This window comes from Alosa sapidissima, chromosome 15 (assembly GCF_018492685.1).
Source record: "Alosa sapidissima isolate fAloSap1 chromosome 15, fAloSap1.pri, whole genome shotgun sequence".
In the NCBI taxonomy this organism is placed as follows: Eukaryota; Metazoa; Chordata; class Actinopteri; order Clupeiformes; family Clupeidae; genus Alosa; species Alosa sapidissima.
In genome coordinates, this window is record NC_055971.1 from 21,160,906 (window position 1) to 21,188,904 (window position 27,999).

General features: G+C 41.1%; 2 protein-coding genes across 2 annotated transcripts; both read right to left on the reverse strand.

Annotated features, from left to right (window-relative positions):
- Window positions 1-588: 588 nt before the first annotated feature.
- Window positions 589-1,536, reverse strand: LOC121684598 (olfactory receptor 52E4-like). The gene has a single exon (XM_042064658.1). The coding sequence runs from the start codon at window positions 1,534-1,536 to the stop codon at window positions 589-591; it is 948 nt and encodes a 315-aa protein (XP_041920592.1).
- A 25,503-nt stretch (window positions 1,537-27,039) lies between these two features.
- On the reverse strand, window positions 27,040-27,999 carry LOC121684599 (olfactory receptor 52J3-like). Its single transcript, XM_042064659.1, has one exon. The coding sequence runs from the start codon at window positions 27,997-27,999 to the stop codon at window positions 27,040-27,042; it is 960 nt and encodes a 319-aa protein (XP_041920593.1).

Here is a 27,999-nt window from a genome sequence, read left to right on the forward strand (position 1 = left end):
GCTATGCTGGTCAATGCAATAAACATTTATTTATGCAATAATGTTAAAAGAATATATTTGATCAAGAATGCCAGAGGAATTCATTATACATTATATCCATATGACTACTCAAGCTTTACAAGTGGAACAAAACAACTCAGTTAACGTATCTAACCTTTCTTTAGCTATTACTGTTACAAATATATAATGTTTAAATGAAAATTCTACTTTAAAGTAAGTAAAAAAAGCAGAACTGAAATGCACGTAAATACACGTAAAACGTTATTTGGAAACACTACTTGACAGTATCGACATAAGAGTAACATGATGACACATGAACCCTAGCCCTAACCCCAACCTCTAACTCTACTGTAATCCTAATCCTTACTTGTTATGACAAAAACCAAATGTCACTTAATAACAGAAGCGTTATGTCATAAATGTGTATGACTTGTTTATGACACATTCATGACACTATTATGTCGATACTGTTAAGTAAAGTGTAACCCATTATTTTCATTCCACAGATCATACCAGAGCAGACCAAACCAGTACAGGGCCTTACAAATACAAACATCTGCTATGATATATAATCTTATATATATGATGCTATGATGATGACATTTTTCCTTTCTTCAAAATGTGAAAAAATGCTGTTCTAATATCCTTGGTTTTCATCCCATAGATAATGGGGTTTAAAACAGGTAGAATCAGAAAAATCAGCATTCCACAGGCTTTTCTTGCATTAGGGGTTATGTTTGGAAACCGATAAGACAGTATTGTGAACAAAACGACAATCTCAAAAAGAATAAATGAAATTATTTGCGCTAAGCAGGTGTTCACAGCCTTTGATTTGGCATCTGATTGTTTGTTCATGACACAAGTTAAAAGGATTTGGATGTATGAGAACAGCTGAATTGTTACAGTGATTATGTGCATAAATGCTGTTATAGCTAATCCATAAATATTGTTTATTGTAAGGTCTTCTCCACAGGAAAGGTTAAGCAATGAGAAATTATCACAAAACACATTCATAATAAAATTCCTGCACATTTTTACTCTGGCCTGAAGCAGGAAAAGAACTAAAATTAAGGCAAAATTAGCCCCCCAAGCTAATGATATAACAGCAGTTATACCAAGTGATGTCAGAATCGAATTGTATCTGAGTGGCTTGCATATAGCAATATATCGGTCATATGCCATTGCTGCTAGTATAAAGGGTATGCCACCACCATACATATGGAGCAAAAACGCCTGAAGGACACAAAGTGGGTAGTTGACAGTGTTCTTCATGATCACAATGTCTACAAGCAGACGGGGAAACATTGCAGTAATTCCAATGAGATCATTCAATGGCAGGCTGAAAAGGATGTAAAACATCGGCCTGTGGAGACTCCTCTGAGTAACTATCAGCACCAGGATTGTCACGTTTGAGAGGACAGAAAAGAAGTAAACCAAAAGGCCCATAATGAAAATAGGGTAAACAGCAGAGGGGTGGATGTCAAAGCTTGCAATTCTGAGGACAGAAGAGATTGTTTGATTCAATGAAACACTCATTGGAAGAGGCAGTTCATCTAGTAGTTCCTGTGATGAAAAAAATCCTGTGAAACAGACAAAATGTTTTAAATATAGTTGAAAACATAGTATAATCATCTTTTCAATAAATTAATTGGTCAGACACTGAATTTAAGATCACTGTGTTACCTTGGTCATCTATATAGATTACATAGATATATTTAATATAGTTTAGTAAAAGAATTAAGCAAAATAACAAGTAAAATAATATTTTAGGTATGGATATCACCATTAAGCACCAATCTCTTCACAATTCCATTGTCACTGTATACTTAGGTGATGTGTACAGATAAAATATGATTTAAATACAGTTAACACATAAGGAATGTATAATACATTACTGTCAAGCACTACATCTCATGGCTCATTTGTATGTCTGTATATACTGTACCTTGTTAATCTGTACACAGAAGGTATAGCAATCGCTTAAGAAACACAATACTCTCTGGCTGAGTCATATTTAAAGAGCAACCTCCATCAGGAAATAGTGTACAACCAATGAAATGCAATTCGTCAAGCCCTAGGGCAGTGTTTACCCATTTGTTTCTCTTGCAGCACACTATGGAATGACTACTATGAAAGAACAACCACCATGTGAATAAACATACAAAAGCCATTAAAAGGTTTATTGCTCTTTATCGCCACCCTTAACTCATTGATTGCCAAGCTGTTTTCGGAAGCTTTGTCCTAGAGTGCCAGCAATCTAGACCATTGTGGATTATTTTTGTACAGCCACAGCATATTCTGTTATAGCTATGAACACATACAATGGCTCGTTTAAAAGGTGAGACTTTAAGCTCTCAGTGGGTGCAAACCGTGTATTTTTACACGCCTCTGTTCCTGAGAAATCCCACGCTAATCAGTGGTTAGTTTTCATCCCTGTTTTTTTTTTTCTAGAAATGGAGATATTGCGTCTTTTATGAGTCACTATCACCGACATATTCGGCACTCTGGCAAGGGCGTGCCCTCTTGCAAGCGCGACTCGGCCTACCACCCACTCCGCTAGGCCCAGCTCGTGGTGGAGATGGAACTCCCTCCTCAGCACGTGTGTTGAACAGTGTTCAGTCACTCCTTGTAATGTTTTTGACCTGTCGTGAGTCATCTTGTCTTAGTAGAAAGGTGGACTCATCCAGCATTGTTTGGCGAAAAACACACCTGCTGCAATATCTTTTTCTTCGACTTTTTCATTTCTCCCTTCACACCTGAGAAGTGTTGCCTGCAAAGTTTCTGGGAAGAGATCTACCGAGACCTGCCACCTAGTGATAAACCCACAAAAATAAATGACCTGATTTTGACCTGGCGTGCATGTCACTGATAGACTAATCAGTGACTGATTCGAAACAAAGCGGCAACCATCAAAAGCCGAGTTAAGATCAAATGTCCAGATAAAATGTCCAGATCTTGCGTTTTCATGAGTTTTCGATCGTCATATATTTCATTTCCATTCATCACAGAGTTCCCAAAATCACATATAAGGTGTGTTAGTGTCTAGTTTCGTAATTTCGTAAAAAAAAGAAAGCAACCTTTCGCGATAATTTTTTGAGATTGTTGTGGTCTAAAATGCCTGATTTCGCGACAACTTTTCTAAAAAATTGCGATGGAAGTTGTGGTGTTTTTAGCTGTTTGTTGCGAAGAAATTGCGGGAGGAATTGAAAATTGCAAAAATAGTTGCGATTTAAAAAATAAATAAATAAATAATTGAGGGCAATTAAGGTTAATAAGACCAAAATCACACTGATCATCTTGATGCTTATTAAAAAGGATAAGTAAAGGTAAATAGTATGGTTTACAGAAAATCAAAGTAGGCCTAGGCTACTTTATTTGTGTAAATTCTTTGACTGGGGTAATTCACAAAGCAGTATAACCTTTCGTAGAACTGTCCAAAAAAGACCCCCTAAAGAGATGGCATCATGTCACTATGTTTCAATACATTCATATATGTTGTAATTCATATTAAGTTCATATCTTTTTAATAATTCATATTCTGTGACTTGCATAATTACTAATAGCCAACTAAGTAGTAATTTCATATTGGTTTAAACTATTAGATTACACTTTTCTTTAATGTTATTACGTGGTGTTTAAGTCTAATTGACTGCCTGCCACTTTAAAGGATAATTCCGGTGTGATTTTGACCTAAAGTGTCTTCAAACATGATACCGAGTGTGAACGTATGTCTCATAGCTCACCTCAGCTTGTCCCCTGCACTCAGAAATCTGGCGCTAGTTAGCCAATGCTACCAACAGGGTTTCGTTGTGGTGCCTCGGGCATCGGCCTAGCCATGCAAATAAATCACTGTTTTACACCATTTACGAGGCTCAAAGTAGCTCCAAACTTCATTGGTAGACTTCCGAGGGCCTTGACATTTAAAAAGAGACATGGAAAACTTTGAATAAGCAGTGGTAGATTATTTACAAGATGATTTATACAGACAGTACCTTAAGGAATTTTACCGTTCGACACCATCTTGAATTTAGTCATGATAAGTAGAGCGACGAGTACGAACAAACAGGTATGATAAGGGGTCAGATTCCAAAACAAATTCCGTGGAAATGCATGGATTCAGTTGCTTCCAGTAGCAGCAACTGGAAATTCTACCGATGAAGTATGGAGCTACTTTGAGGCACCACAACGAAACCCTGTTGGTAGCATTGGCTAACTAGCGGCAGATTTCTGAGTACAGGGGACAAGCCGAGGTGAGCTATGAGACATACGTTCACACTCGGTATCATGTTTCAACACACTTTAGGTCAATATCACACCGGAATTCTCCTTTAAGGGCGTGAGAGTAGCGTTTTCTAAGTGGATTGGAAGGCTTGCATCTCACTGTGTTCGGCTACGAGTGGAAATAACTTTTTGCATAGTGCATATGTGGATGGAATTCGGGATGTTTTCTATGTCATTAGTTAAAATAAATGTTAAAAAATAACTCGAATGATCATTCTTGGATCATAGAAGAGGTAAATGTATTGCAATGTTATTCATTTTTATGATTTTGGTAGCACTACACAAACTGAGCCCACAAGCTAGCAAACATGACACGAGCTAAAAGGACATCTCCAGGTGAAACGTTTGCCAATGGGTTGCATACTGTAGCCTACTCAAATGTCAGTAAACCAAGTAGGCCTTAATTAACTTACTTTCATAGCCTAGGTAGGTTAGCAACACCAGGTTGAGAGATGCAAGTAAAGCAGATCATTAACGTTAGACTTTCTATTTATTGTCATCAAAACTGCAGAGGAGTGAACAAGTTATAGGACAGTCTCTGGTGTCTGCAGAAGTGAGTGTGGCATCTGACTCAATATTCTGCGTGAGGGACTGTTGTGGGGCAATTCCACAGAAAATGGACGTTTTGTCACATCCATAACGCCAGTGAAATTCCTTAACATTTGTATGATGTGAATGATAACATAAATTTTTTGTGCATTTTTTTCTCATGTACATTCTTCAGCCAAAAATAGCAAATGCTCAAATTTCATGTAATCATTCACATCATACCATACCATCACATTTTATTGGCGTTATGGATGTTACAAAAAATTTAATTTTCCATGGAATTGCCCTGTGGTAGGTGAAATTTCACGGGGAAACCATGATGATTGGTCAAATTTGCGAAAAAGTTGCGGTGTTTGGACAAAATTGCGAGGTCGCCCAGAATTCACGAGGATTTGCTGAATTTGCGTAATTGTTGCGATCGCAACATCGCGAATTCCTGGAGGGACTGCTTATCGTTTCCAACCAACTCCATGCAAAGAGTATCAACAGTCAAACGTCTTTTACGCACCTGATATTATCCATATTTCAAGTATACAAACAGAAGGCAGAAATTTTAGAGGAGATGGGACACCAGCTAGACTCGGACACACCAAATCCGGCTCTCTGGGACAAGGTCTGCGTGGTCAACAACCTGCTCCTACGTTCCTCATGCAGTGCTGTGGTCGGGGGATGGGCCTGGCTGTGGCAGGGAAAAGAGCGCTATGGCGGAACGCGCAGAAGGCTGAAATCATGGATGCACCGTACGACCACACCAAATCTGTTCGGCCCAGCCCTGGAGAAGATGGAGGAGGCCAGCATGCTCAGGAATCAGGAAGATGAGGTGTTCAGCCTCTGCTTGCCCCGTAAGCCTACTCCATGTCCCACTCGGATGGCGCAGCAAAGATTCAATGCAGTGGCCGTGGGCCAGAGTGCAGCGCACAGCCCCAACGGGCCAACAGGCTCCCCAGCGCCCTAATCAGGCCAACCCCGGGCAATGGAACAAACCCTCCTTTGCAGTGATGGCGGCTAAGAACCGCCCACCCCACCCCAGGAACCACAAGAAGCGTGCCATCTGACACACAACAGACCTCTTCTCTCCCCCCTCCACAAAGAGGAGAAGGCTGGGGGAAACACAGAGCCCTACTGCTGCCTCTTCAGAGGGCCCCCCAGTTTGAGCAATGTTGGGGAACCACACTATTTTTCCGCCCCTGGTTCAAAAAGAGGGGAATTTGGGGCAAAGTGGTACAGAAAATGTAGGGTGTCACAAAAATCAAAAATAAAGTTGTGTTCTCCTGCTTTCACAGTCGATAATAAACCCATGTCAAGCTACAACGATGACATCATCAGTAGGCGACACAAGGGGTTCCCTTACAGCTAAAGCGGCGCAATGGCACATAAACACGGATCAGCCATGGGTTTTGGCCACTGTTTCTCGAGGCTATCAGCTACAATTTGCCAGGGCTCCACCCAGGTTCAACGGTGACGATAGACGCAGCAGAGGCATTCGACCATATCGATGTGTTCCCAGCTCACATGAAATTTCTCAAGTTTGCCTTCGAGGGCATAGCCTATAAATTCAAAGCAGTCTGCTTTTTTTTCTTTTTTTTTTTTTTTGCAAACATCATTGACATTACAGAAAATGCAACACTACGACATGCACATGAATACTACATACGACAAACAGACGTACATTACATAAACACATGCTGTAACTTAACAAGACATAACATTGACTTGGCTTCCACAAACATAACACAACATAACATTAATAACAGAAAGGCTAAGGATGATTTGCATCCAGGATGATTACAGATATGATTATCAGGGATGAAATTGATGACCGGAATGAAAAGAAGGGGGGATGGGGGGGGGGTGCGGATGGTAGCTCTAAGAGTGTGAATGAGGTGGTGTTGGGATGGGGGTGGGGATGGGGGGTGAGGGGTAGTGAGTATGTGAGGATGTATGTGTGTGTGTGTGTGTGCGCATATGTATAAGGCTGGTTTGCTGTTGGGCCAGGAGGAGAGAAGCTGGAACATAGAGAGGGAGAGAGGGAGGGTTTCAGAGGAGAGGAGTTGTAATTATTCTATTAATGATAAGTATAATAATAGGAATAACTGATTGCCTGGTTGATTGCCTGACTGATTGCCAACCTGGGCACCCATTAATGGCCACAGTTCCACCCAGCCCCTGCAGTTATACTGCGACGAGCTGACAGAGGGGAGGACCTGCGTGCCACCCATCGCCCCAGGCCCCCAGCATATGCACACATCCCCCACTACCACGACCAACCACACCTCGCCCCCAGACCTTCACCCAACACGCCACTCTTGACCTAAATATGTACAGTATGTGAATGGCTAGGTTGAGGGGTCTATCTAGAGTGTAGCATTAAAAGAAGTGGGCATGCATGGTGAATATCTGTCAGGATTTCCCCATGCACACCACACTTACCCTGTGTAAGATGTATGCCTCAACAATGTGTGCATTAAAATAAGTGAGGCATGCAGATAGACACCTGATGAGGCATCTGCCTGCACTCCACTCTTACCCTAGCCTGTTTTGTAGTTTTTGTTTATGTATGTCACCTAACATGTAGTGCGATTAAAAGAGAGTAAAGCGTGCTGTGTGCTTCCAGGACAAGGCGTGTGCATGAGCGTATGAGGAGGGTGCACACCGGAGGCCCAGGGCCAATAGATAACCCACAGGACCCAACCAATGCCAAAACCACACAGCGACCCGCCAGGACTGAGTCTCCCAAGCCATCCAATGGGGCCCCGTCAAAATAACGATGGGAGAGGCAGAGAGAAAGAGTGAAATTAGTAAAGTTATCAGAGAATGTAAATAAAAGGGGGAGGGAAAGAAGGGGATGCTATTTATATTACTAATAATAATAATAATAATAATAATAATAATAACAATAATAGTTCCAGCTACCCTCCCCTGCCTAGTGTTCGATGATATGTGTATCTGATGAAGTGTGTTATGATCGTGTGGAGATGGAACTCAGGCAAAGAGGGTCAGGACTGTAAGTAGGTGATAAAGGGGTACCAAGGAGAGGTTGTATCCTGAGTATTGATTAAGTTTGTAGTTGATAGGTTTTCTAATGATATATAGTCTGTTAACAAGTTTTTCCAATGAGTGATGTGAGCTTTTTTCTTAGATTTCCAGTTCATGAGGATTGTTTTCTTGGCGATAGTCAGCGCTACCAGCAGTGTTTTATTGCAGGAGTTGCTTAAATTGACTGTGGATGTATCACCAAGTATGCATAAGGAAGGGGATGCTGGGATGTGACAGCCAAAGATGGAAGAGAGAGATTTTGTGACACTCACCCAGAAGTGGTTGATTGGAGTGCAATGCCAAACCGCATGAATGTATGTATCTGGGTTATTTTGTGTGCAGTGAGTGCAAAGATCCGAGCCAAACCCCATTTTTGCCAATTTATGTGCAGTGAAGTGGAATCTGTGAGGAACCTTGTATTGTATTAGTTGTAGATTACTATTCTTTGTCATGAGGTAGATGTTTTTGCACATTTTGGTCCAGAAGTCGGCACCGGGAGTAATTGATAAGTCTGATTCCCATTTGTGATATGGCAGGCCAATTGTTTTTTCTGAACGAGATATAATTTTGTAAATTTGGGAGAGTATTTTTTTGGGAGAGGGAATATTAAGCAGCTCTGAGATTGGTGGGGGAATGTCAAGGTTAGCTGTCTGGATGTTAATTTTTCCTAGGATAGATGATTTAATTTGCAGGTATTGTAAGAAGTGTTTACTCTCGATGCCGTGCTTCTGGACCAAACAGGAAAATGAGGCCAGATTATTGTCTTGAAGAATGTGTTGAAGGTGAGTGATGCCCTTTCCCATCCATGTGTGAAAGTTAAGTGTTTTTTTATTGACGGTGAAATCTGGGTTATTCCAAATCGGGGTGCGAATTGATGGTGCTATAGGTGAATCAGTGATGTGGTAGAATCTCCACCAGGCTGTCAGAGTAGCTGAAATTGTTGGGGCTTTGAAGGATGGATGTTTTTTGACCGACTGACTGCAGAAAGGGAGATCTGAGATTTTAATTTCTTTACAGATTGTTTGTTCTAGGTCTAACCAGGTGTTGTCTGAGGGGGTGGGGTGTAGCCATTTGTGGATGAAGTGGAGCTGGTTGGCCAGGGCATAGTGCTGGAAGTGTGGGGCCTCTAGTCCTCCCATTGCTTTTGGTTTTTGGAGAGTGGCGAGTTTGATCCTTGGGGTCTTATCTTTCCAGTAGAATTTAGTGATTAATGAATCGAGAGACTTAAACCAGAGGGTGGTGGGCTGGGTTGGAATCATAGAGAATAGATAGTTTATTTTGGGCAGTATTGTCATTTTGATTACTGAGATTCTGCCCATGATGGATAATGGGAGGTTCTTCCAGCGTTGAAGGTCATCATCTATTGAAGTGAGTAGAGGGGAATAATTTAGGCTAAATAAGTCTGACAGCCTGGGGGAGACTTTTATCCCTAAGTAAGTGATATAGTTAGTGCAGAGTGGGATAGGTGAAGAGTTGGCTGTCACATCCCAGCTGTTGGGATGTAATGGGAGAACTGCAGATTTATTCCAATTGATTGAGTATTCAGAAATTTTAGAGAATGTGTCAATGAGTTTGATGGTTTCTTCTACTGATGTTGTGGGGTCTTGAAGAAAGAGAAGAATGTCGTCAGCATAAAGGCTGATTTTGTGATGCATATATGGAGTCTGGACACCTTTGATGAGGGGGTTCTGACGGATGGCAGCTGCTAGGGGTTCAATGAAGATTGTAAATAGTGAGGGGGAGAGTGGGCACCCCTGTGTAGTTCCCCGGTGAAGAGTGAAACTTTGTGATGTTAGTCCATTGGTGATTACTGTGGCTGAAGGAGAGGTATATAGAAGTTTAATCCAGTTAATGAACGACTCCCCGAAGCCAAACCTCCCTAATGTGGAAAACAGGAAATTCCAGTTCACCCTATCAAAAGCTTTTTCTGCGTCCAGAGTTGCTATGATGGTATTATCTTGAACATTTGTAGAGTGATACATTATATTTAACAGTCTGCGGGTGTTGGTGGATGAAATTCTACCTTTAATGAAGCCTGTTTGGTCTGGGTGGATAATGGATGGGGTGACCTCTGCTAATCTGTGTGCTAGCATTTTTGCGATTATCTTATTGTCCACATTGAGGAGAGAAATTGGTCGGTAGCTGGATGGCAATGTTGGGTCCTTATTGGGCTTGAGGAGCAGTGAAATTGAGGCTGTGGTGGAACTAGTTGGAAGACGTCCTTTCTGTTTTGATTCATTAATCATTCTGATGAAAAGTGGAGCTAAGATGGTCCAAAATTGTTTGTAGAACTCAGCAGGAAAGCCATCCGGACCTGGTGCTTTATTATCGGGCATCTGTTTCAGAGCATCAAACAGTTCTTGTTGAGTTATAGGTGATTCTAGGTTTTTTATTTCGGTCTCATTGAGTTGTGGTAATTCGATGCTGTTTAGGAAAGAGTCTATGAATTCCTGGTTGGGGTTTATTTCTGAAGAATATAGTTTATTGTAAAACTGGTAAAAAACATGATTTATTTCTTCAGGTGAGCTGGTTAGCTTCCCTGCTGAGTTCTTTATGACCGGGATTGTTGATTTTTCTTTGTTACGTTGGATTTGATTTGCTAAGTATTTACCTGATTTATTGCTATGGTGGAAGTTTTCCTGCCTTAGACGGTGAATCATAAATTGAGTGTGTTTATTGAGTATTTCATTGAGTTTGAATTTATGTTTCCTAAGTTTTGCCTGTGTTTCTTCAGTTGGGTTGCTTGCATTGGTTTCTTCTAACTGTTTAATTTTATTGTTGAGTTCTATTTCCTGTTCTTTTTCCTTCTTTTTTTTGTATACTGAATATGAGATGATTCTTCCTCTGAGTACTGCTTTTCCTGTTTCCCACAGAAGGGAAGGAGATGATTCAGGGGAGCCGTTCATTTCTAGAAAGAATGCCCACTCTCTCCCAACAAAACTGATGAAATTTGGGTCTTGTAAGAGGGATGTATTAAAACGCCATTTGCTAATTGGTCGCTGTTGGTTCGTTATGTTCCATTTAATTGTAACTGGGGCATGATCACTAATGACTATGGGATGAATAGTTGAATCAGAGATATTTTTCATTATAGAGTTGCTGGTTAGAAAATAATCAATACGGGAATAGGAGTGGTGGACCGGAGAGAAAAAAGAGTAGCATTTGGAGTCTGGGTGCTGAAGCCGCCAACAATCGCCAAGGCCAGAATCGCTCATGAACTGTTTTATTGTTTTTGTGGATTGCCAGATTCGTTTGCTTTTAGAGTGATCAGATCTGTCAAATGTGGGGTCTAACACTGTATTAAAGTCGCCTGCAATTATGATGGGACAGCCAGATAGAGTTGAGATGGAGGTGAAGAGGTTCTGAAAGAAAACTGGGTTGTCTGTATTAGGGCCATAAACATTAACAATTGTTACAGGGGTATTGTGAATTGAGATGTTTATGATGACAAAACGTCCTTCTGGGTCTGTGATGGTGGCGTTATGGATGAATGAGATTCTTTTGTTAATCAGAATGCAAACTCCCCTTTGTTTTGTATTGTAATGAGATGAGAAAATGTGATTGAATTGTCTTGATTTGATGCGGGTGTAGTCTAATTCTGAGAGATGAGTTTCTTGTAGGAGACATATGTCAGCTTTTAAACTATCCAAATGATTTAAGATTTTGAGCCTCTTTGCCTGAGATCCAATCCCACGGATGTTCCAGGTCAGGAATGTAAGTGGTACCATGTTGTGATTGTACAGTTATGAAAATGTTTGATAAGGTGGGTATTGTGTGTGTGAGAGTGTGTGCAGGTGTCAGTTAGATAGGAGAGGGGGAAGGGGGGGTGGAGGAATAGGTGTGTAATGTGGTGTGCGAATGAGATGTAAAGGGTAGGGGCTGAGAAGAATATAGAGCATAAAGAGGTAGGAATTTGGTTCTGGAGTGGTGACAGCATGAACATTTCCTGTTTAGCATTGAAAACATACAGATCATAATTTGACTTTAGCCTATAGACATAATAAACAAAAACAGACAGGACACACAAGCAAACATGTATAGACAAAACACCATGAATAACATTAAACATTGAGAGAGCAAAAGAGAATGGGTGGGTAGGGGGAGCAAAAGGAATGAAACATAAGAAGAGAGAAGAGAGAGGTGATCCAAGCATCAGTAGGCAGTGGGTTAGAGAGAGTTGAGGGTGACAATGTTATAATCAAGATGTATGTTGGCATGAGGTATGATGTGCTATAGCCAGGTGGTGATATTGGGGTTGCGATACAGAGTTCCATTGACATACAGTTTATCAACTGACAGTGCTGCTCGTTTGCCCTCTTGCCTGAGTTGTTTCATTATGGGCAAGAGGGCTCTTCTTCTTTCCTGTATTACTTGTGGGAATTGGTCGTTTAGTCCGAATGAAGTGCCTTTCAGTTCTTTCCCTTTGCTTTTGATGAGTTCTTTGTGTTTGAAGTGTTCGAACTTGGCGATAATTGGAGGAGGTTTTTTATTGTCTTTGGAAGTGAGACGGTGTACACGGTGGAAGGTAATCTTGTCAACTGTTTCTGGCGGTAGTTTGAGAGATGACTGCAAGAATTCTTTAACTGCTTTCTCTGGGTCGTCGGGTGTATCTTTAGAAGTTGGCAGGGGAATTCCGGAAAAAATGAGGTTATCGCGCATGCTGCGGCACTGGAGGTCTAGGATTGTTTCTTTCATGATCCGATTTTCACTGGTGAGTTGATTAACATGGTCGGATAAGTTTGTAATATTTCCTTTGAGTTCACGGTTTTCTAATGCGAGTGTGTCGATCTGTGATTGGGAAAATTCGAGGCTGGCTTTTAAGTCCTTAATATCTGCGTGCAGATGTTCCAGTATTGCAAGTTTGTTGTTTATGGATTGTAGTAAACTGACCTCGATGGATGTAGAAGTAGCGCAAGCGGTAGGTGATTCTGGTTCAGTCTCTGTTGAGTAGTCACGAGTGCGTTTCTTGCTGGGTTCAGATGACATAACGTCCAGAATGAAGAGGTTGCCGTTGGAAAAGGTGGAGAATATAATCCGGTTTTTGATGAGAGTTGTAGAGAGGTAGTGGTTGTTTTTAGTAGAAGAAAAATAAAGTTTTGTATTTCTGTTTACAAGCGTTAGTGTTCAGTGCGCTGCCATTTTGGATCTCACCCAAAGTCTCGCGATGTTCAGTCTGATTCCTCCATCCCTTTCTGCTTTGATTTAGCGTTAGCCCCACGCGTTTCCAGCAAATGTGTAGAGGCAGCGCTTGCACCTCTGAGAATAAAGGGGATCAGAATTCTCTTACTGTATTTACAGTGGGCAGTGCTTCGACTTGGCCAGCTTCCCTCGCGGTTCGCGCGCGGGATCATACGGCATCATGCGACTTTAATTTGTATTTTTCCAGTGACGCTGCAACGACGCTGCAACAACCGGCAGAGGTCTCAAGTGAGTGAGCAGGGTGTCTCGTAAAAAGAAATGGAGCTGGAAAACCCTACACAGACTTCACTACAGACTTTAGCAGACTGGTTTAGAAATCATTTAATAGCCAGAAAAATGCCTGCCCTGCCCTAATAAAGAAATATTTGGTTAACTGCGAGTGAATCCCGTTTGCAGCCGTAAGAAACGCAGGACAAATTAAACATTCTGGTTTTCTCCGAGTGCAACGATGATAGACAGACATCATTTGGACAAAATATAGAGCATATTAACCTCCGTTGCTCAGCCAAATGCCTTCCTGTTACGTCCTGTTATCACAGAGTTACAGGCGATAAACGATTTTTGATGGTCACAAGTTTACTTCATTAGCGGTTTATTTTTTGGATTATTAAAGAGTGTTTTTCATTTAAAGGTTTGACTTCGTGCTTATTCAGTAGAGCATTTAGTGCTCTTCCCAATTCCAGACGTTCACATTGCATGTTTGTTTGTAATGGATGCAACCGCGAGATACGCTTGTCATAGGCGCCGATACCGTGGATGCTCCGTCTCTCGGGCACCCACTGAAAACATCGAGCACCCACGTGTGACAGCTTACAGTCCCGGCTAAATTTACATTAATTTAAAATCAAACATCGCAGTTTATGTTAAATTCAGCATCTCTCATAATGTGATTGGATATGTTGCTGTCAATTCCCTACTTCATATACTAACCACCAATGAGAGCGTCTCTCGTATGAAAATTCCTGACACTTCCCACCTGAAGAATTAACGCAAGGCTTTGTCGAGTCTTCAGCCCCGAATGTTTAAAATGTATATAGCCCTGAATATCATTTTAAAAGTAGTCTGACAAAGCTTATTGTTTTGTGACACAGCTAAACACTGGTACCTCATAGAACGTCTATAACATAGCCTAGGTGGTCGCAACTCACAAAAGTAAGCAGATAGAAAGAAGTCACGCAAATCTAGCCTACAACACGCAGACAGCTTTATGCGCAGGGGAGAGAGCGCGCGCGCGCACTGTGCTTTATGATTGTTGCCTTCTGATGGTATCTTGCTAATTCACTGAACTGCATTAGGTGACACAAATGGTATTGCCTTTATCTTATAACTCCTTGTCTGAGCGACTACCAGGCCTATGGTTTTTAAAAGTCAGATGTTCCCTGACAAAGACATTCGAAAATTAAGAATGTTTATTGACTTGAAAAATACACTAATTTTTGCAAACTCCCTTCATTCAACCCTTGAAGACATCGCGGTCTGGTGCGCTATGTAGATTGTTTCTCGTACCATTTAATTTCTCAGAATTTATGTCTACTAGGCCTACAATAACGTCATCACCAAATACATCTTTTATTTTTAGTTGATCAACCACAGTCAAGAGTAGCATAGGCCTACTGTGCACAGTGCACTGACGACTGTAGCAGCCCAACGTAACCAGTTGTTGTAGATGAGAGGCAACCCCTTGTTTCAGATAGCCTGGACAACATGTTACCTGGGTGTTGCCTACATTATTAATTAATGGTAGCCTACAATAGTTAATTGATTCGCGTAACATATTAGTTGGCTCAAAGAGTAGGGAATCAGGATGGAGAGAGTCACGCGTGTGTTGCTTTTGCGGGATCGAATCCAGTTTAATGCTAGTTTTCAAAACATATATTTTTTACATGTCTTTTGTCCGAGTAGCTGTAATGTAGCCGAGCGCTCATGGCATATGAAAAGCGACTTCAAACCGCCTAAAACAACTTGTTTGTGAATGTCTGACAACTGCTGCAGCGCATGCACGCGCAAGGAAACCAGTAGGTGGAGAAACCAGAAGGCACACAACACCGGAACGATTTTAAGGCTATTTCGCATAGGCTACTCAATGGTGCTATTTCACACGCATTATAGCGACCCCCACTCACCGGGGTTAGGTGGAAGGTGTTAATAGACGATTGGCGTAGCCTACAGTGGACTAGGGCTGTCAAAATTGCTCAAAAATGACGTTCGAATATCCCCTCTAAAATAAACACATGTATTCGAATATATTGGAATATCTAGGCTATATTATTTGCGCATTATGTCAGTGACGCGCATCATGTCATCTGTTTTTAACTTTTTGTATGGTTATTGCTTGACAGGGGGGATCCCAAGCAGCTTTCAGCCATAAGGCATTTCCTAATTCACCTGACACTGATATTCAAAATGTTGAAACTATTTCGGCATAGCCTATAAGCAGTTTAATTAAATGTAATGTTAGTTGTAAACAAACGGGCTACTTGGTGAGGCTTGGCCTCACAGATGCGCTCGTGCCTTAAATGGCAATACAAATCTTCACGATAGGCCTATTAACTGACCGCCCGATTCACGTTGGCTGGGGGGCAGGGGGGGCCATCAGACATTTGTTCCCAAGGGTCTATGAATTGTTAACCCGGCCCTGCCCCCAACGAACACAACTTTCCACCTCTGAGATAGCTGAAAGTCTAGAGTACTCCTAACTCACTAGACCTACTTACTGTAGGCTGCGCAAACCACAAGCCTGCATTCGAGGCAGGCCTTCTGTTGAAGAATTTTATATAAATCCTGCGCTAACAGTAATCCTCCTACCCAGGCTACCACAGCTGTGGATAGTGTGGCATGCTCACGCTTTATGTCTCCTTCTTGCAAACTAGGCCTATAGCCCAACCATTTACGTCTTCAAAAAATAACAACTTGCCAGATATGCCTTAAATAAATTTGGGCTTCATTCAGCATTTTGTTCTTCCACTGGAAATGACTCTTCTACATTTGCTGCCTGCTGCATCCTTTCTGTTTGTATTGTTTAGAAAATGTTTGACGTCTTGAGTTAATGCATTAAACATTGTTTGCTGGTAACCAGCCACAAATAGCCTACAGATTCTTGTGTGCGTTCTCTCCAAAATGTGCCCGTTCTATAGGCTATCCAAGTGCATAATTCTGCGGCATAAAGCAGATGTATGTGTATTGTACAGAAAAATAAAAATAACCTGTCAAGCAGTCAATTGACTACATTGCAGTCAATAAGTAGTGCAAATTATGAAACCAAAACGTGGGTCATAGTTGTCTAAGCCTCTGCTGTGAGGCCAAACCCATGAACAAAGACGCATTGATATCTGCAATAGTTTTTTTTTTTTTGGCGAAACAAGCTCACAGCCGAAAAGTCATACTGAAGGGAGAGGCAACTGGCATGTGATCTCCCCACGGGCCAATGGATGTACAAGTTTTCTCCTGTGCCTACGATATTTAATCCAGTGTTTTGTCAAGTTGCAAAATGCTATTCGTTTTAACGAATTTTTATGATAGTATGAAGTACTTTTTGTATAGGGTACTATCTTAATTGCTTTATACTCAATACTTGACCAATGGCTATTGCATCTGTCTATTGAAAGTGAGAATGTGGCATGTGATATACTGTGTAGGCTTCATAAAATAAAATAAACAGATTGCTAATGGCCTACAAGCTGATCTGGGGGGCGTTTCCCGTACAACTACGGAGGTTAGCTTTTTACTAACAGGATGCATCGTTCAACTAACAAACATGTAAGTTACGACTGTTTCCCAAAACTGTCGTACTTACATAGTACTGTAAGTTTTGACCATGATAGTTTCCAAACTTCAGTAGTCTGGACTAAGGTGGTTAATGACGTTTAGTAGCACGTGAACGGGCACCTGCACATACTTCTGTGGCGCATTGCGTTAAGGCCGGCAGATGACAGCCGCCGTTGCACAGCAGTTACCAGTCCCCTGTCCAAGAGTTCGAATCTGGGTTAAGACGTTGACAACAATATTGACATCGTTGTTTACCTAAGTTTATCTTTGTGCAGATCATATTATCAAAATCAGAATCAGCCTTCTTGGCTTGGTTTGCATAAACTAACAAGGACCCCCCCCCCCCTCCCCCCCCATGAAAATCAAAGGCTACATATTCTCAGCTGACTCGTCAAAAAGTGCGCACCACCTTATTATTATCTGCAAGTGTGTGACTTTTACTTACGTGCACATGGCTGCAAATTGACTTTTAATTTATGTATTTTCTGCCTTGGGTATTTTAAAATATGGATGTATGGTGGTTAGAAGTGTAAATATCAATTAGAAACCTAAATATATTTATAATTATTAATTTGCAAACAAATAACTGGTGTCAGTGACGTCTTTGACATGAAGATCCCTGGAACTATGCTTCTACTAGCATTCTACCACAGGTCGAGAGGTGTAGTTGTAACTACACAACTTTACGATAGTGGTTGCGAACGTTCGTTGCTACTATGGTTTTGGGAAACACTAACGTAGTGGAACGATGCATTGGACTATGTAAGTTCCAAATATGAATGTAATTCTGCGGCATAAAGCAGATGTATTTGTTTATTGTACAGAAAAATAAAAATGACATGTCAAGCAGTCAATTGACTACATTGCAGTCAAGAAGTAGGGCAAATTAATTTACGAAACCAAAACGTGGGTCATAGTTGTCTAAGCCTCTATTGCGTAGCCTGTTAAAAACGTCGCCAGATAGTATTAAATCGGCAACAACATTGTTTTCTGCAGAAGCCTACCCAAGGCTACTGGCTCAATTATCACACCACTGTTTTGATTTGCGTAGTTGCGTTAACCCCAACACTGACAATAATGTAGACAGCAAATTTCAATTTCGATTTTCGTTACCACCGTGTAGTCAAGCCTTAAGCCATACCCAAGTAGCCTAAATCGAGGTAATGTTTAATTATGCATGATTTATTTTGTTATTGAATTCGTAGGCTGGGATTACTCTCGGCAACAATTATGTTTAATGGTAGATCCTGCTTTTTCAGAAGGGACCGCAGGCAGAGCGATGTACAGTGGTAGAGCGACGCACAGTGGCTGAAAGTGGTACTAAAGCTTCACGCAGCTTCACGCCGCGTAATGCGCGAATGAAGTGGTCATTTGAAAGCGATGCCCACTGTATACTCTTTGTACATAATGTTAAACATAGTTTTGGATTCAGTGGAAGATTTCTTGATTGTACAGTGCCTGTCTCTCAGTAATGTTTTAAAATGACAGCTTCGTCAGCTGGCAGTAGGCCTAGGCTACTTTGCGGCAGTCATGAGAAGTTCGCTTGCTAACAGAACATAAATATGCTGCCCAGAAACCTTGTGACACTACACTACTACACTACACTACACTAACAAGGTTGATATATAGCCTTTGCCTACATCTCCTTAACAGTAATGTTAACAAAATGACAGAATTCATATGACAAAGGAAAACGAATTCGGTCACTCAAGACAATAACACTCAAAACATAGGCCTAACTTGCATCTTTCCATTCCAACCATTATTAGGCCTAGGCCTATTGTTATCATTTTTTGCAAGGTGTTGCTCCTGGCAAGACTTGTTTATAAGACGTTTGGTGATTAATTGATAGCTATTTTTGGGACACGTTAAACGTTCTTTATATGAGTGCATACGGGGAGTAAAACGACTTGTTGCCGTTTTGGGACATAAGCTACGTTAAGCTTTTTTACGTCAAGGTGGTATTTGTTGTTACATTAGCTTCAGAAACACCACTTCAGAAAGCTGCAGGGGAGAGCGGGGCACAAGTAACGCGGGGTTAAATGTAACATTTTTTCCTAGTTGCAGATGGTTGATCGGGGCATGCTATTGGTCAGTCAACCACATTACTATGAGACGGTGTTCCACACATTTTCAGTCAGTATGGATGTGTTTTCACGTAGATCTACAGCAAAACGTCTTTTGAAGGCATCAAAGTAAATAGGTGGTAGGCTACTTGTCTTTCGATTACTGAGTTGTGGGTGCAGCTCACTGACTAATAATCGTCTTGTAGGCTAAAAATGAACACCGTTTTGAAACATGTAGTCAACACATAGCAGGAGTTATCTCATCTTAAAAGAAACGTGACCCAGCGGGGTTAGTTGTCACGCACTGTTACAACTGTAGGCTACAATGATTGCAATACAAAAATATGTGCGTGTTAGTTTAGTTAGTTTTGTGATGTTTTGCCTCATGTGTTTTCAGGTTTGAGGGCTTTTCTTGGCAAGATTGACCTTGGTTAGACTCTGCATATGTTATAAGGTCAATTTTCGACACATGTCTGTTATTAGTTCAATAACAAGTGTTGCTTGTTAACATATGACTGAAACTCAAATGATTTTAGAGATATTTAGCCGAAGCCAAAAAGTGTTACTTTGTGCCCCGCGCTCCCCCACTGCTTGTGAAAGAAGGGGGTGGGGGAGGGGGGCTTAACGTGAAAAAGCTTAATGTCCCAAAACAGCAACAAGTCGTTTTACTCCCCGCAGGTCTTCATAATGGTAGGCTACAGGAAGGGTATGGGATGACCAGAGCCGTGTTCGCTGGAGCTGGGCTATGGACGGACTAAGCCTATGTGCAGAGTTCCTGACACAAGAAAAAGTGCGTGGTCCACCATGAAAGCCTTATCCCGCGCATCCTAAATGTAAAAAAAGACTATACCATTATGTAATTATAAGACTTAGTTTTCTGTCTTTGACTTAGCCTATTTTATGGAAATGATTGGGAAGAACATTTGTGTTATTCAGAAAGCATCTTCTATCGTCTTTCCAGGCACACACAGCTTGTTACCATATAGCCTATCGACTGCCTTAACAGATAGGCTCTGCTCTTGGGTTTGGCCTTACAGTGAACTCAACCCTCTTGTTGCTTGCAGTTTGTTAAATAAAGCGATGCAGATTACATTATTTATTTCTGATTAATTGCATCTTTTGATGTCTTTTGCAACATCTGCTTATTAAGCTGGGCTACTGTCAATGTCCTGTACAGGTAAATGTTCAACAATTGCTGGTGTAGGCCTACAGGCTATAATCAATTAGCTAAATCATTTGTCCAGCTGTTTAAACATTTTTTCGTGCTACATTCAAACGCAAAAAGTGCTTTGATATATTTTTCGTTGTCGTTTGAACGGCAATCAGCCATGTTGCAATTTAAGTGAAATATATATTATACAATATCCCAACCTATCCCACTCTGATATTTAGAGTTGTTTCGTTAAGATAAAATTCTTATTTCAATTTTGGGTTCGGCAAAGGACGTTTTTTGCCTTTTTTATTCATGCCCTTTACAACTATTTATCCACCCTGGCAAACTTCGATCACTGCATGATGATACAGCTTTTATTACACAACTGAGAAATACAGTGGGCATCGCTTTCAAATGGCCACTTCAGTCGCGCATTACGAGGCGTGAAGCTGCGTGAAGCTTTAGTACCACTATCAGCCACTGTGCGTCGCTCTGCCACTGTACATCGCTCTGCCTGCCGTCCCTTCTGAAAAAGCTTGATTTACCTCGATTTAGGCTACTTGGGTATGGCTTGACTACACGGTGGTAACGAAAATCGAAATTTGCTGTCTACATTATTGTCAGTGTTGGGTTAACGCAACTACGCAAATCAAAACAGTGGTGTGATAATTGAGCCAGTAGAGAAATAACTGTTCAGAATTAATCTGTAGCCTTGGGTAGGCTTCTGCAACGTTTTTAACAGGCTACGCTATAGAGGCTTAGACAACTATGACCCACGTTTTGGTTTCGTAAATTAATTTGCCCTACTTCTTGACTGCAATGTAGTCAATTGACTGCTTGACATGTCATTTTTATTTTTCTGTACAATAAACAAATAGGTACATCTGCTTTATGCCGCAGAATTACATTCATATTTGGAACTTACATAGTCCATTGCATCGTTAAACTACGTTAGTGTTTCCCAAAACCATAGTAGCAACGAACGTTCGCAACCACTATCGTAAAGTTGTGTAGTTACAACTACACCTCTCGACCTGTGGTAGAATGCTAGTAGAAGCATAGTTCCAGGGATCTTCATGTCAAAGACGTCACTGACGCCAGTTATTTGTTTGCAAATTAATAATTATAAATATATTTAGGTTTCTAATTGATATTTACACTTCTAACCACCATACATCCATATTTTAAAATGCCCAAGGCAGAAAATACATAAATTAAAAGTCAATTTGCAGCCATGTGCACGTAAGTAAGTCACACACCTGCAGATAAAAATAAGGTGGTGCGGACTTTTTGACAAGTCAGCTGAGAATATGTAGCCTTTGATTTTCATGGGGGGGGGGGGGGGGGGGGGGTCCTTGTTAGTTTACGCAAACCAAGCCAAGAAGGCTGATTCTGATTTTGATAATATGATCTGCACAAAAGAAAAACTTAGGTAAACAACGATGTCAATATTATTGTCAAAATCTTAACCCAGATTCGAACTCATGGACAGGGGACTGGTAACTGCTGTGCAACGGCGGCTGTCATCTGCCGGCCTTAACGCAATGCGCCACAGAAGTATGTGCAGGTGCCTGTTCACCTATCATGGTCCAAACTTACAGTACTATGTAAGTACGACAGTTTTGGGAAACAGTCGTAACTTACATGTTGGTTAGTTGAACGATGCATCCTGTTAGTAAAAAGCTAACCTCCGTAGTTGTACGGGAACCGCACCCCAGATCAGCTTGTAGGCCATTAGCAATCTTTATTTTATTTTATGAAGCCTACACAGTAGATCACATGCCACATTCTCACTTTCAATAGACAGATGCAATAGCCATTGGTCAAGTATTGAGTATAAAGCAATTAAGATAGTATGAAGTACTCTTTGTATAGGGTACTATCATACAAATTCGTTAAAACAAATAGCATTTTGCAACTTGACAAAACACTGGATTAAATATCGTAGGCACAGGGGAAAACTTGTACATCCATTGGCCCGTGGGGAGATCACATGCCAGTTGCCTCTCCCTTCAGTGCTATGACTCGTTCGGCAGTGAGCTTGTTTCGCCAAAAAAAACTCTATTGCAGATATCAATGCGTCTTTGTTCATGGGTTTGGCCTCACAGCAGAGGCTTAGATAACTATGACCCACGTTTTGGTTTCGTAATTTGCCCTACTTATTGACTGCAATGTAGACAATTGACTGCTTGACAGGTTATTTTTATTTTTCTGTACAATAAACAAATACATCTGCTTTATGCCGCAGAATTACGCACTTGGCCAGCCTATAGAACGGGCACATTTTGGAGAGAATAGAGCAGGGATGTCAAAGTCAAATACATTAGAGGGCCAAAAAACCTTGCTACAAGCCGAGGGCCGGACTAGTTCAATGTTTATTAAAACATATTAAAATGACTGCACGTAAACTATTGAACCAAGACGTGTACTGTATTTTTTTAATGATTAAATGATTAATGACTGTGACTGAAGTGCGGGCAAAGTTTGCACAGAAATGTACGATTTTTCCCATCCTCACCGACCTTGTCATAAATATCTTTTTACTAGTTCGTCAAATGACACGCCGTAACAGGCTGTCATTGATCCACAATGGGCGTGAAAAGACACGCTAACCTAGCGTTCATGGGCTTTGGAAAAACCTTTTTCCGAGTGAAAACATTATCATTCTGTGTCATTCACGTCACTTAATGTGTGAGTCAGAGGTCGGCAACTGGGGCTAGATTTTGCTAACAGAGTTGCCCAGTTAGGGGCTTGTCATCACTTTTGTCGTCACGTTGTAGTTCGTTTGTAGTCCATGTGGCCTTTCATGTCCAACAGTTTTAATGTGAACTTGTGAATTTGCCGTTTTTGTCACTTGAAAGCTGCATATCTTTCTTTCACGAGCATCTTACACTATATTTTAAGCAAATACAGTTGTTTGTTTAGGATTAGTGAGTGTATGTTTTAACCTTTGTTGTGGCATCCGTGTTTGTCACACATTCCGATGGCAAAGCACATGAACACTTGCTGTCGGAAAAACGAAGTAGCCATGGGGGCGGTCCTTGTCATTCCAAGGTGCTCTGAATGCACCATAAAAGACTGAAAGGTGTTACATGACACGCTAAATTGCTTTAAAAGTGGCGTGCTATTTTACGCCATCTCGTGAGATCAACGTCCGTCGTAGGTAATTTGTTAACATGGTCACATGGTTTTCTCATTTAAATTGTGGGGATGTTAAATTTAACAAAGTATAGGCCTAAGTCGAGAAGAGTTACATACGCGACCAATTACACACATTTAATTTAGCTACTTGAGCAGTGTTTGAATGATGTTTATATTCACTGGAAATCATAAGGACCTACAAATAGGCTACCAAACATCTACCCATCATTACCACTGAAAGCATACATTTCATTGCTGTGGATTGATGTTATTAGAGATTTCATTAGCCATAGGCCTACTTGAAAGAGGTTTAACGTTACTGTTACCTTCACTAACGTTAACGTTATCCACTGCGGTAGCATTCGTTAGGCCAAGTGGTTGCTGAAATGTTAGGCTACCCAGAACACTGAACAGTTTTTTTTCCCTGCGCCTGCCTTTACTAACATGCAAGTTCACCATCCTTCCTCCCCCTTATCGTTTTTTAGCTCCTTATAAATAAATAAAATGAAATAGGCCTAGCTAAAGTAAATCGTAAGTGGAAGTGGAAGTGCCCCAGACAGCAAAATATATTTGGGCAAGATTTGGTCCAAATCGTCATTAGCATTTGGCGCAGATCCACTAAACGGACCTGCCCCAGGGTCATTTCTTCCAACGGGCCAATACCGGAACAGGTTGGAATTACGGATCAGAGATAGATCTGGGCCAGAACTGGCCCAGTACAGTTATATTGCCATGGCATTTGGTGCGGATCTGGCCCAGACTCATATTCTACATCTGGGGCTCATCTGAACCTTGTTTGTGATTTATATTTAAGCTATCAGACAATTAATACCCACACAATTTGTAATTTTCAAAATAGTTTTTTAAAAAGGCAAAAGAGAACAGTGTGTCCGCTAGCTAACCTTAGGCCTAGGCCTACAACATAACACAAACCAATAGTGAAATGTAAGCTGTGTCTTTTAATGTTTGCTACTTAATTGGCTTATGTTGATAAACAAACTCCGCCAAACGCACTGAAAGAAAATGTCATGTTAACATAGTCCGTTGCATCTAACCGGCTGATGTCCAATGATGATGACGGCGCTCAGCTGTGTCGGAGGATGTAAGATTACTGGCAGTCTGGGGAGCACTGAAAGCACAGTTGGGCGATCCTGCAGATCAGCAGCTCGGTGGACTTTGACAGCGACAGTTTGTTGTTTTGTGAGAGTTCTTTGACGTTAGCTAGGCTACTCAATCCAGAGTGCAACAGGCCGCTAGCATGGCAGCTTGCAGGTCAGCAGTTCCTTGGTCGCGGCAGCGGCAGATCTCTCGCAGAGTAGGCTAGCTGTCCTGAGAAATATTTTCGAGCAGACGGTGATTGCAGCGCCGTTCACGGATGTCAGAGGATCAGGGCAAAAACTAGCCAAATTGGACTAACGTTAACGTTAGGCATCAACCTGCGATTCTTCCTCACTGCTCCTGTGAGACGTACAAAAAGCACACAAAGCAAAGAAACAAAGAGTAAATATTAGATTCAACATCCAAAGATTATTTATTTTATAACAGTATAGTATGCCAACGCATTGCATCCTTTATATTCAGTTTGGTAGGCAATCGCAAAAAAAAAAAAAACTGCTTGATCGTCATCAACAGGCCTCATCAACAACTCATAAACTGGAGGACAGCGACAATTCTTGTGGACCTTCGATAAAAAGCCTAGTGTTTATTGCCAAGTTTTTCCACTCTGAATTCATTTTAAACAGGCTTAAAAAACGCTGGCCGGCCGCCCGGCTATGCAATACATGCAGTGCTAGGCTACTAGCAGCAAAGCTAGCTACAGACAAAGTTGGTAGCGCTAACATGGCTATGAATTTGGAGTGAACACACAGTGGACACGATATTCAGAGCAAAGCTCACCAATTTAGCCTTAAAGCTCATGTTCACATAGTTGTGGATGCCTGTTTAAAAGAACCTAGACTACCGCTAACCGTAGCTACTACCCAGCTTGTCTGGCATGTTTCAGGTTGTCAGAATTTCAGAGTAAACTAAGTTTGTAAACTTTCATGTTTAATACAGGCCTAAATATTTAACAGACTAAGATGACATCAACACCAGTTTACATTTAAAATGATACTTTTATAATGCACTTACCAATAATCACAAAGACGGTGCAGCCTGTAGTCTTCCAATCTGCATAATCACATAATGTAGAGTTGCAGGTTTATGTGGGGGAAAAGTCTTCCGTTAGTTGTGGCGCGTCAGGTCTGCGCAGCTCCTGCGGATCCGGCCCACACCCGCCGGGCGGACTTAATTCAGTTGTGGCGCGTCTGGTCTGCGAAGCTGCCCCGGATAGGCGCCGCACCCGCTGGATGGACTGTCACAGTCAGAAGCTACAGACAAAGTTGGTGCAGATCTGCATAGTGACTGTGACTGCTGCGCGAATCTGCTGATTCAAAAACAGATCTGGCACAGATGTAAATGCTGTCTGGGGCATCTGTCAATTCACTGAATGTTCAAAGTATTATGAATCTTTATTTAGAAAAAAAATACACATTGGTTGGCCTATTCATGATACATCAGCAATTACACATGTTTAGGGAAGGGCATTATTAATATACCATGTACAGTGGTATGTGCTAGAAATGGGTAAACCACTATCAGTGAGTCTGCCCGTGAGGTGGGGTGGTACCGCCGCGCCAGGCAGTGTCCCACATTGTCCCTCAGAAACATACCCCTTGTCCCCCCCCTTGAGATTATTAGCAGGTGGTCACCCTAAACAGCCTACTCCGATGAATTCTATTTTTTTGCCAGTATTCTTGTCGCCCTCTCAGAATTCTGAATATCTCTGCTCGCACACTGTAGGAACTGTAACGTGATTAATGACACGTTACACCCAACTCTGCTCAGCTACGACTAGAGAAAGAATCTCCCGTGTGTAAGTTCACTCCAAGTTGGCCTACCCCATAAACTGCATGGCAGTAGGCTATTTATATTTATCTATAAAATTACCACATGCCTTTGTTCAACTTTATGAAGCAGAAGTACGCAGGCTATTTGCACACATTTTGTTTGCACAAGAAAGAGAAAATACAGCGCACGCGATTTTGGGCTGCACTTAGAAACTCGTTCCGGCACCCCTGCCTTGTTGCCTATATGATTTCCTTATAACTTTCTTACACTAAATAGGAAATGCAAACAATGACATGCCCAACCCTGGAACTGACTGACTCTCTGTCTCTCTCTCTCGTGCGTGCGCGCGCTCTAAGAAGCCTTCAAGTTACATCTGCTGCATGAAGGAGAGTGAGAGGAAACCCATGTCCTGCTTTTATATTTGACAAATAGGTCCACCCCTTCTCACATTTTTAATGCATGATCCGAATAATGGTATATTTGTTAGTCAACTTTGCAAAATACACCCGTCCAAACTTAACTGGTACCCACTGTACAGTAATGATGTAAATGATGGCACAGTAGTAAATAAGTATTGTTAATGAGAAAACAGTAATAGAACTACTTCAAATGAATATACTGGTACTTCAGTAGTCTTTTTACAGTGTGCAATAATGTAAAAAGAATATATTTGATCAAGAATGTCAGAGCAATTCATTATACCTTATCTCCATACGACTATTCAAGCTTTAAAAGTGGACATCAATGAACAAAACAAATCAGTTAACTTATCTAATGTTACAAATATATAAATAAATAAATAAATATATAAATACGATATTTATTGTATATAAATAATGTTTAAATGAAAATAAGAATAAAATAGCAGAACTGAAATGATACACCTACACCTTATTTTCATTCCACAGATCATACCAGAGCAGACCAAACCAGTACAGGGCCTTACAAATATACAATCATCTACTGTGATGATAAAAAATTTTGTTTCTTCAAAATGTGAAAAAATGCTGTTCTAATATCCTTGGTTTTCATTCCATAGATAATGGGGTTTAAAACAGGTAGAATCAGAAAAATAAGCATTCCACAGGCTCTTCTTGCATTAGGGGTTATGTTTGGAAACCGGTAAGACAGTATTGTGAACAAACAGACAATCTCAAAAAGAATAAATGAAATGATCTGCGCTAAGCAGGTGTTCACTGCCTTTGTTTTGGCATCTGATTGTTTGTTCATGATACAAGTTAAAAGGATTTGAATGTATGAGAACAGCTGAATTGTTACAGTGACTATGTGCATAAATGCTGTTATAACTAATCCATAAATATTGTTTATTGTAAGGTCTTCTCCACAGGAAAGGCTAAGCAATGAGAAGTTATCACAAAACACATTTATTATAAAATCCCTGCACTTTGTTACTCTGGCCTGAAGCAGAAAAAGCACTAGAACTAAGGCAAAATTAGCGCCCCAAGCTAATGATATAACAGCAGTTATACCAAGTGATGTCAGAATTGAATTGTATCTGAGTGGCTTGCATATAGCAATATATCGGTCATATGCCATTGCTGCTAGTATAAAGAGGATGCCACCACCAGACAAATGGAGCAAAAATGCCTGAAGGACACAAAGTGGGTAGTTGACAGTGTTCTTCATGATCACAATGTCCACAAGCACACGGGGAAACATTACAGTAATTCCAATGAGGTCATTCAGTGGCAGGCTGAAGAAGATGTAAAACATCGGCCTGTGGAGACTCCTCTGAGTAACTATCAGCATCAGGATTGTCACATTTGAGAGGACAGAAAATAAGTAAACCAAAAGGCCCATAATGAAAATAGGGTAAACAGCAGAGGGGTGGATGTCAAAGCTGGCAATTCTGAGGACAGAGGAGATTGTTTGATTCATTGCAACACTCAGGCAGTCCAT

What these genes read in the sequence shown, in the direction of transcription:
- LOC121684599 (XM_042064659.1), bottom strand. Translation starts at nt 27,999, where the DNA reads ATGGACTGCCTGAGTGTTGCAATGAATCAAACAATCTCCTCTGTCCTC.
- LOC121684598 (XM_042064658.1), bottom strand. Translation starts at nt 1,536, where the DNA reads ATGAGTGTTTCATTGAATCAAACAATCTCTTCTGTCCTCAGAATTGCA.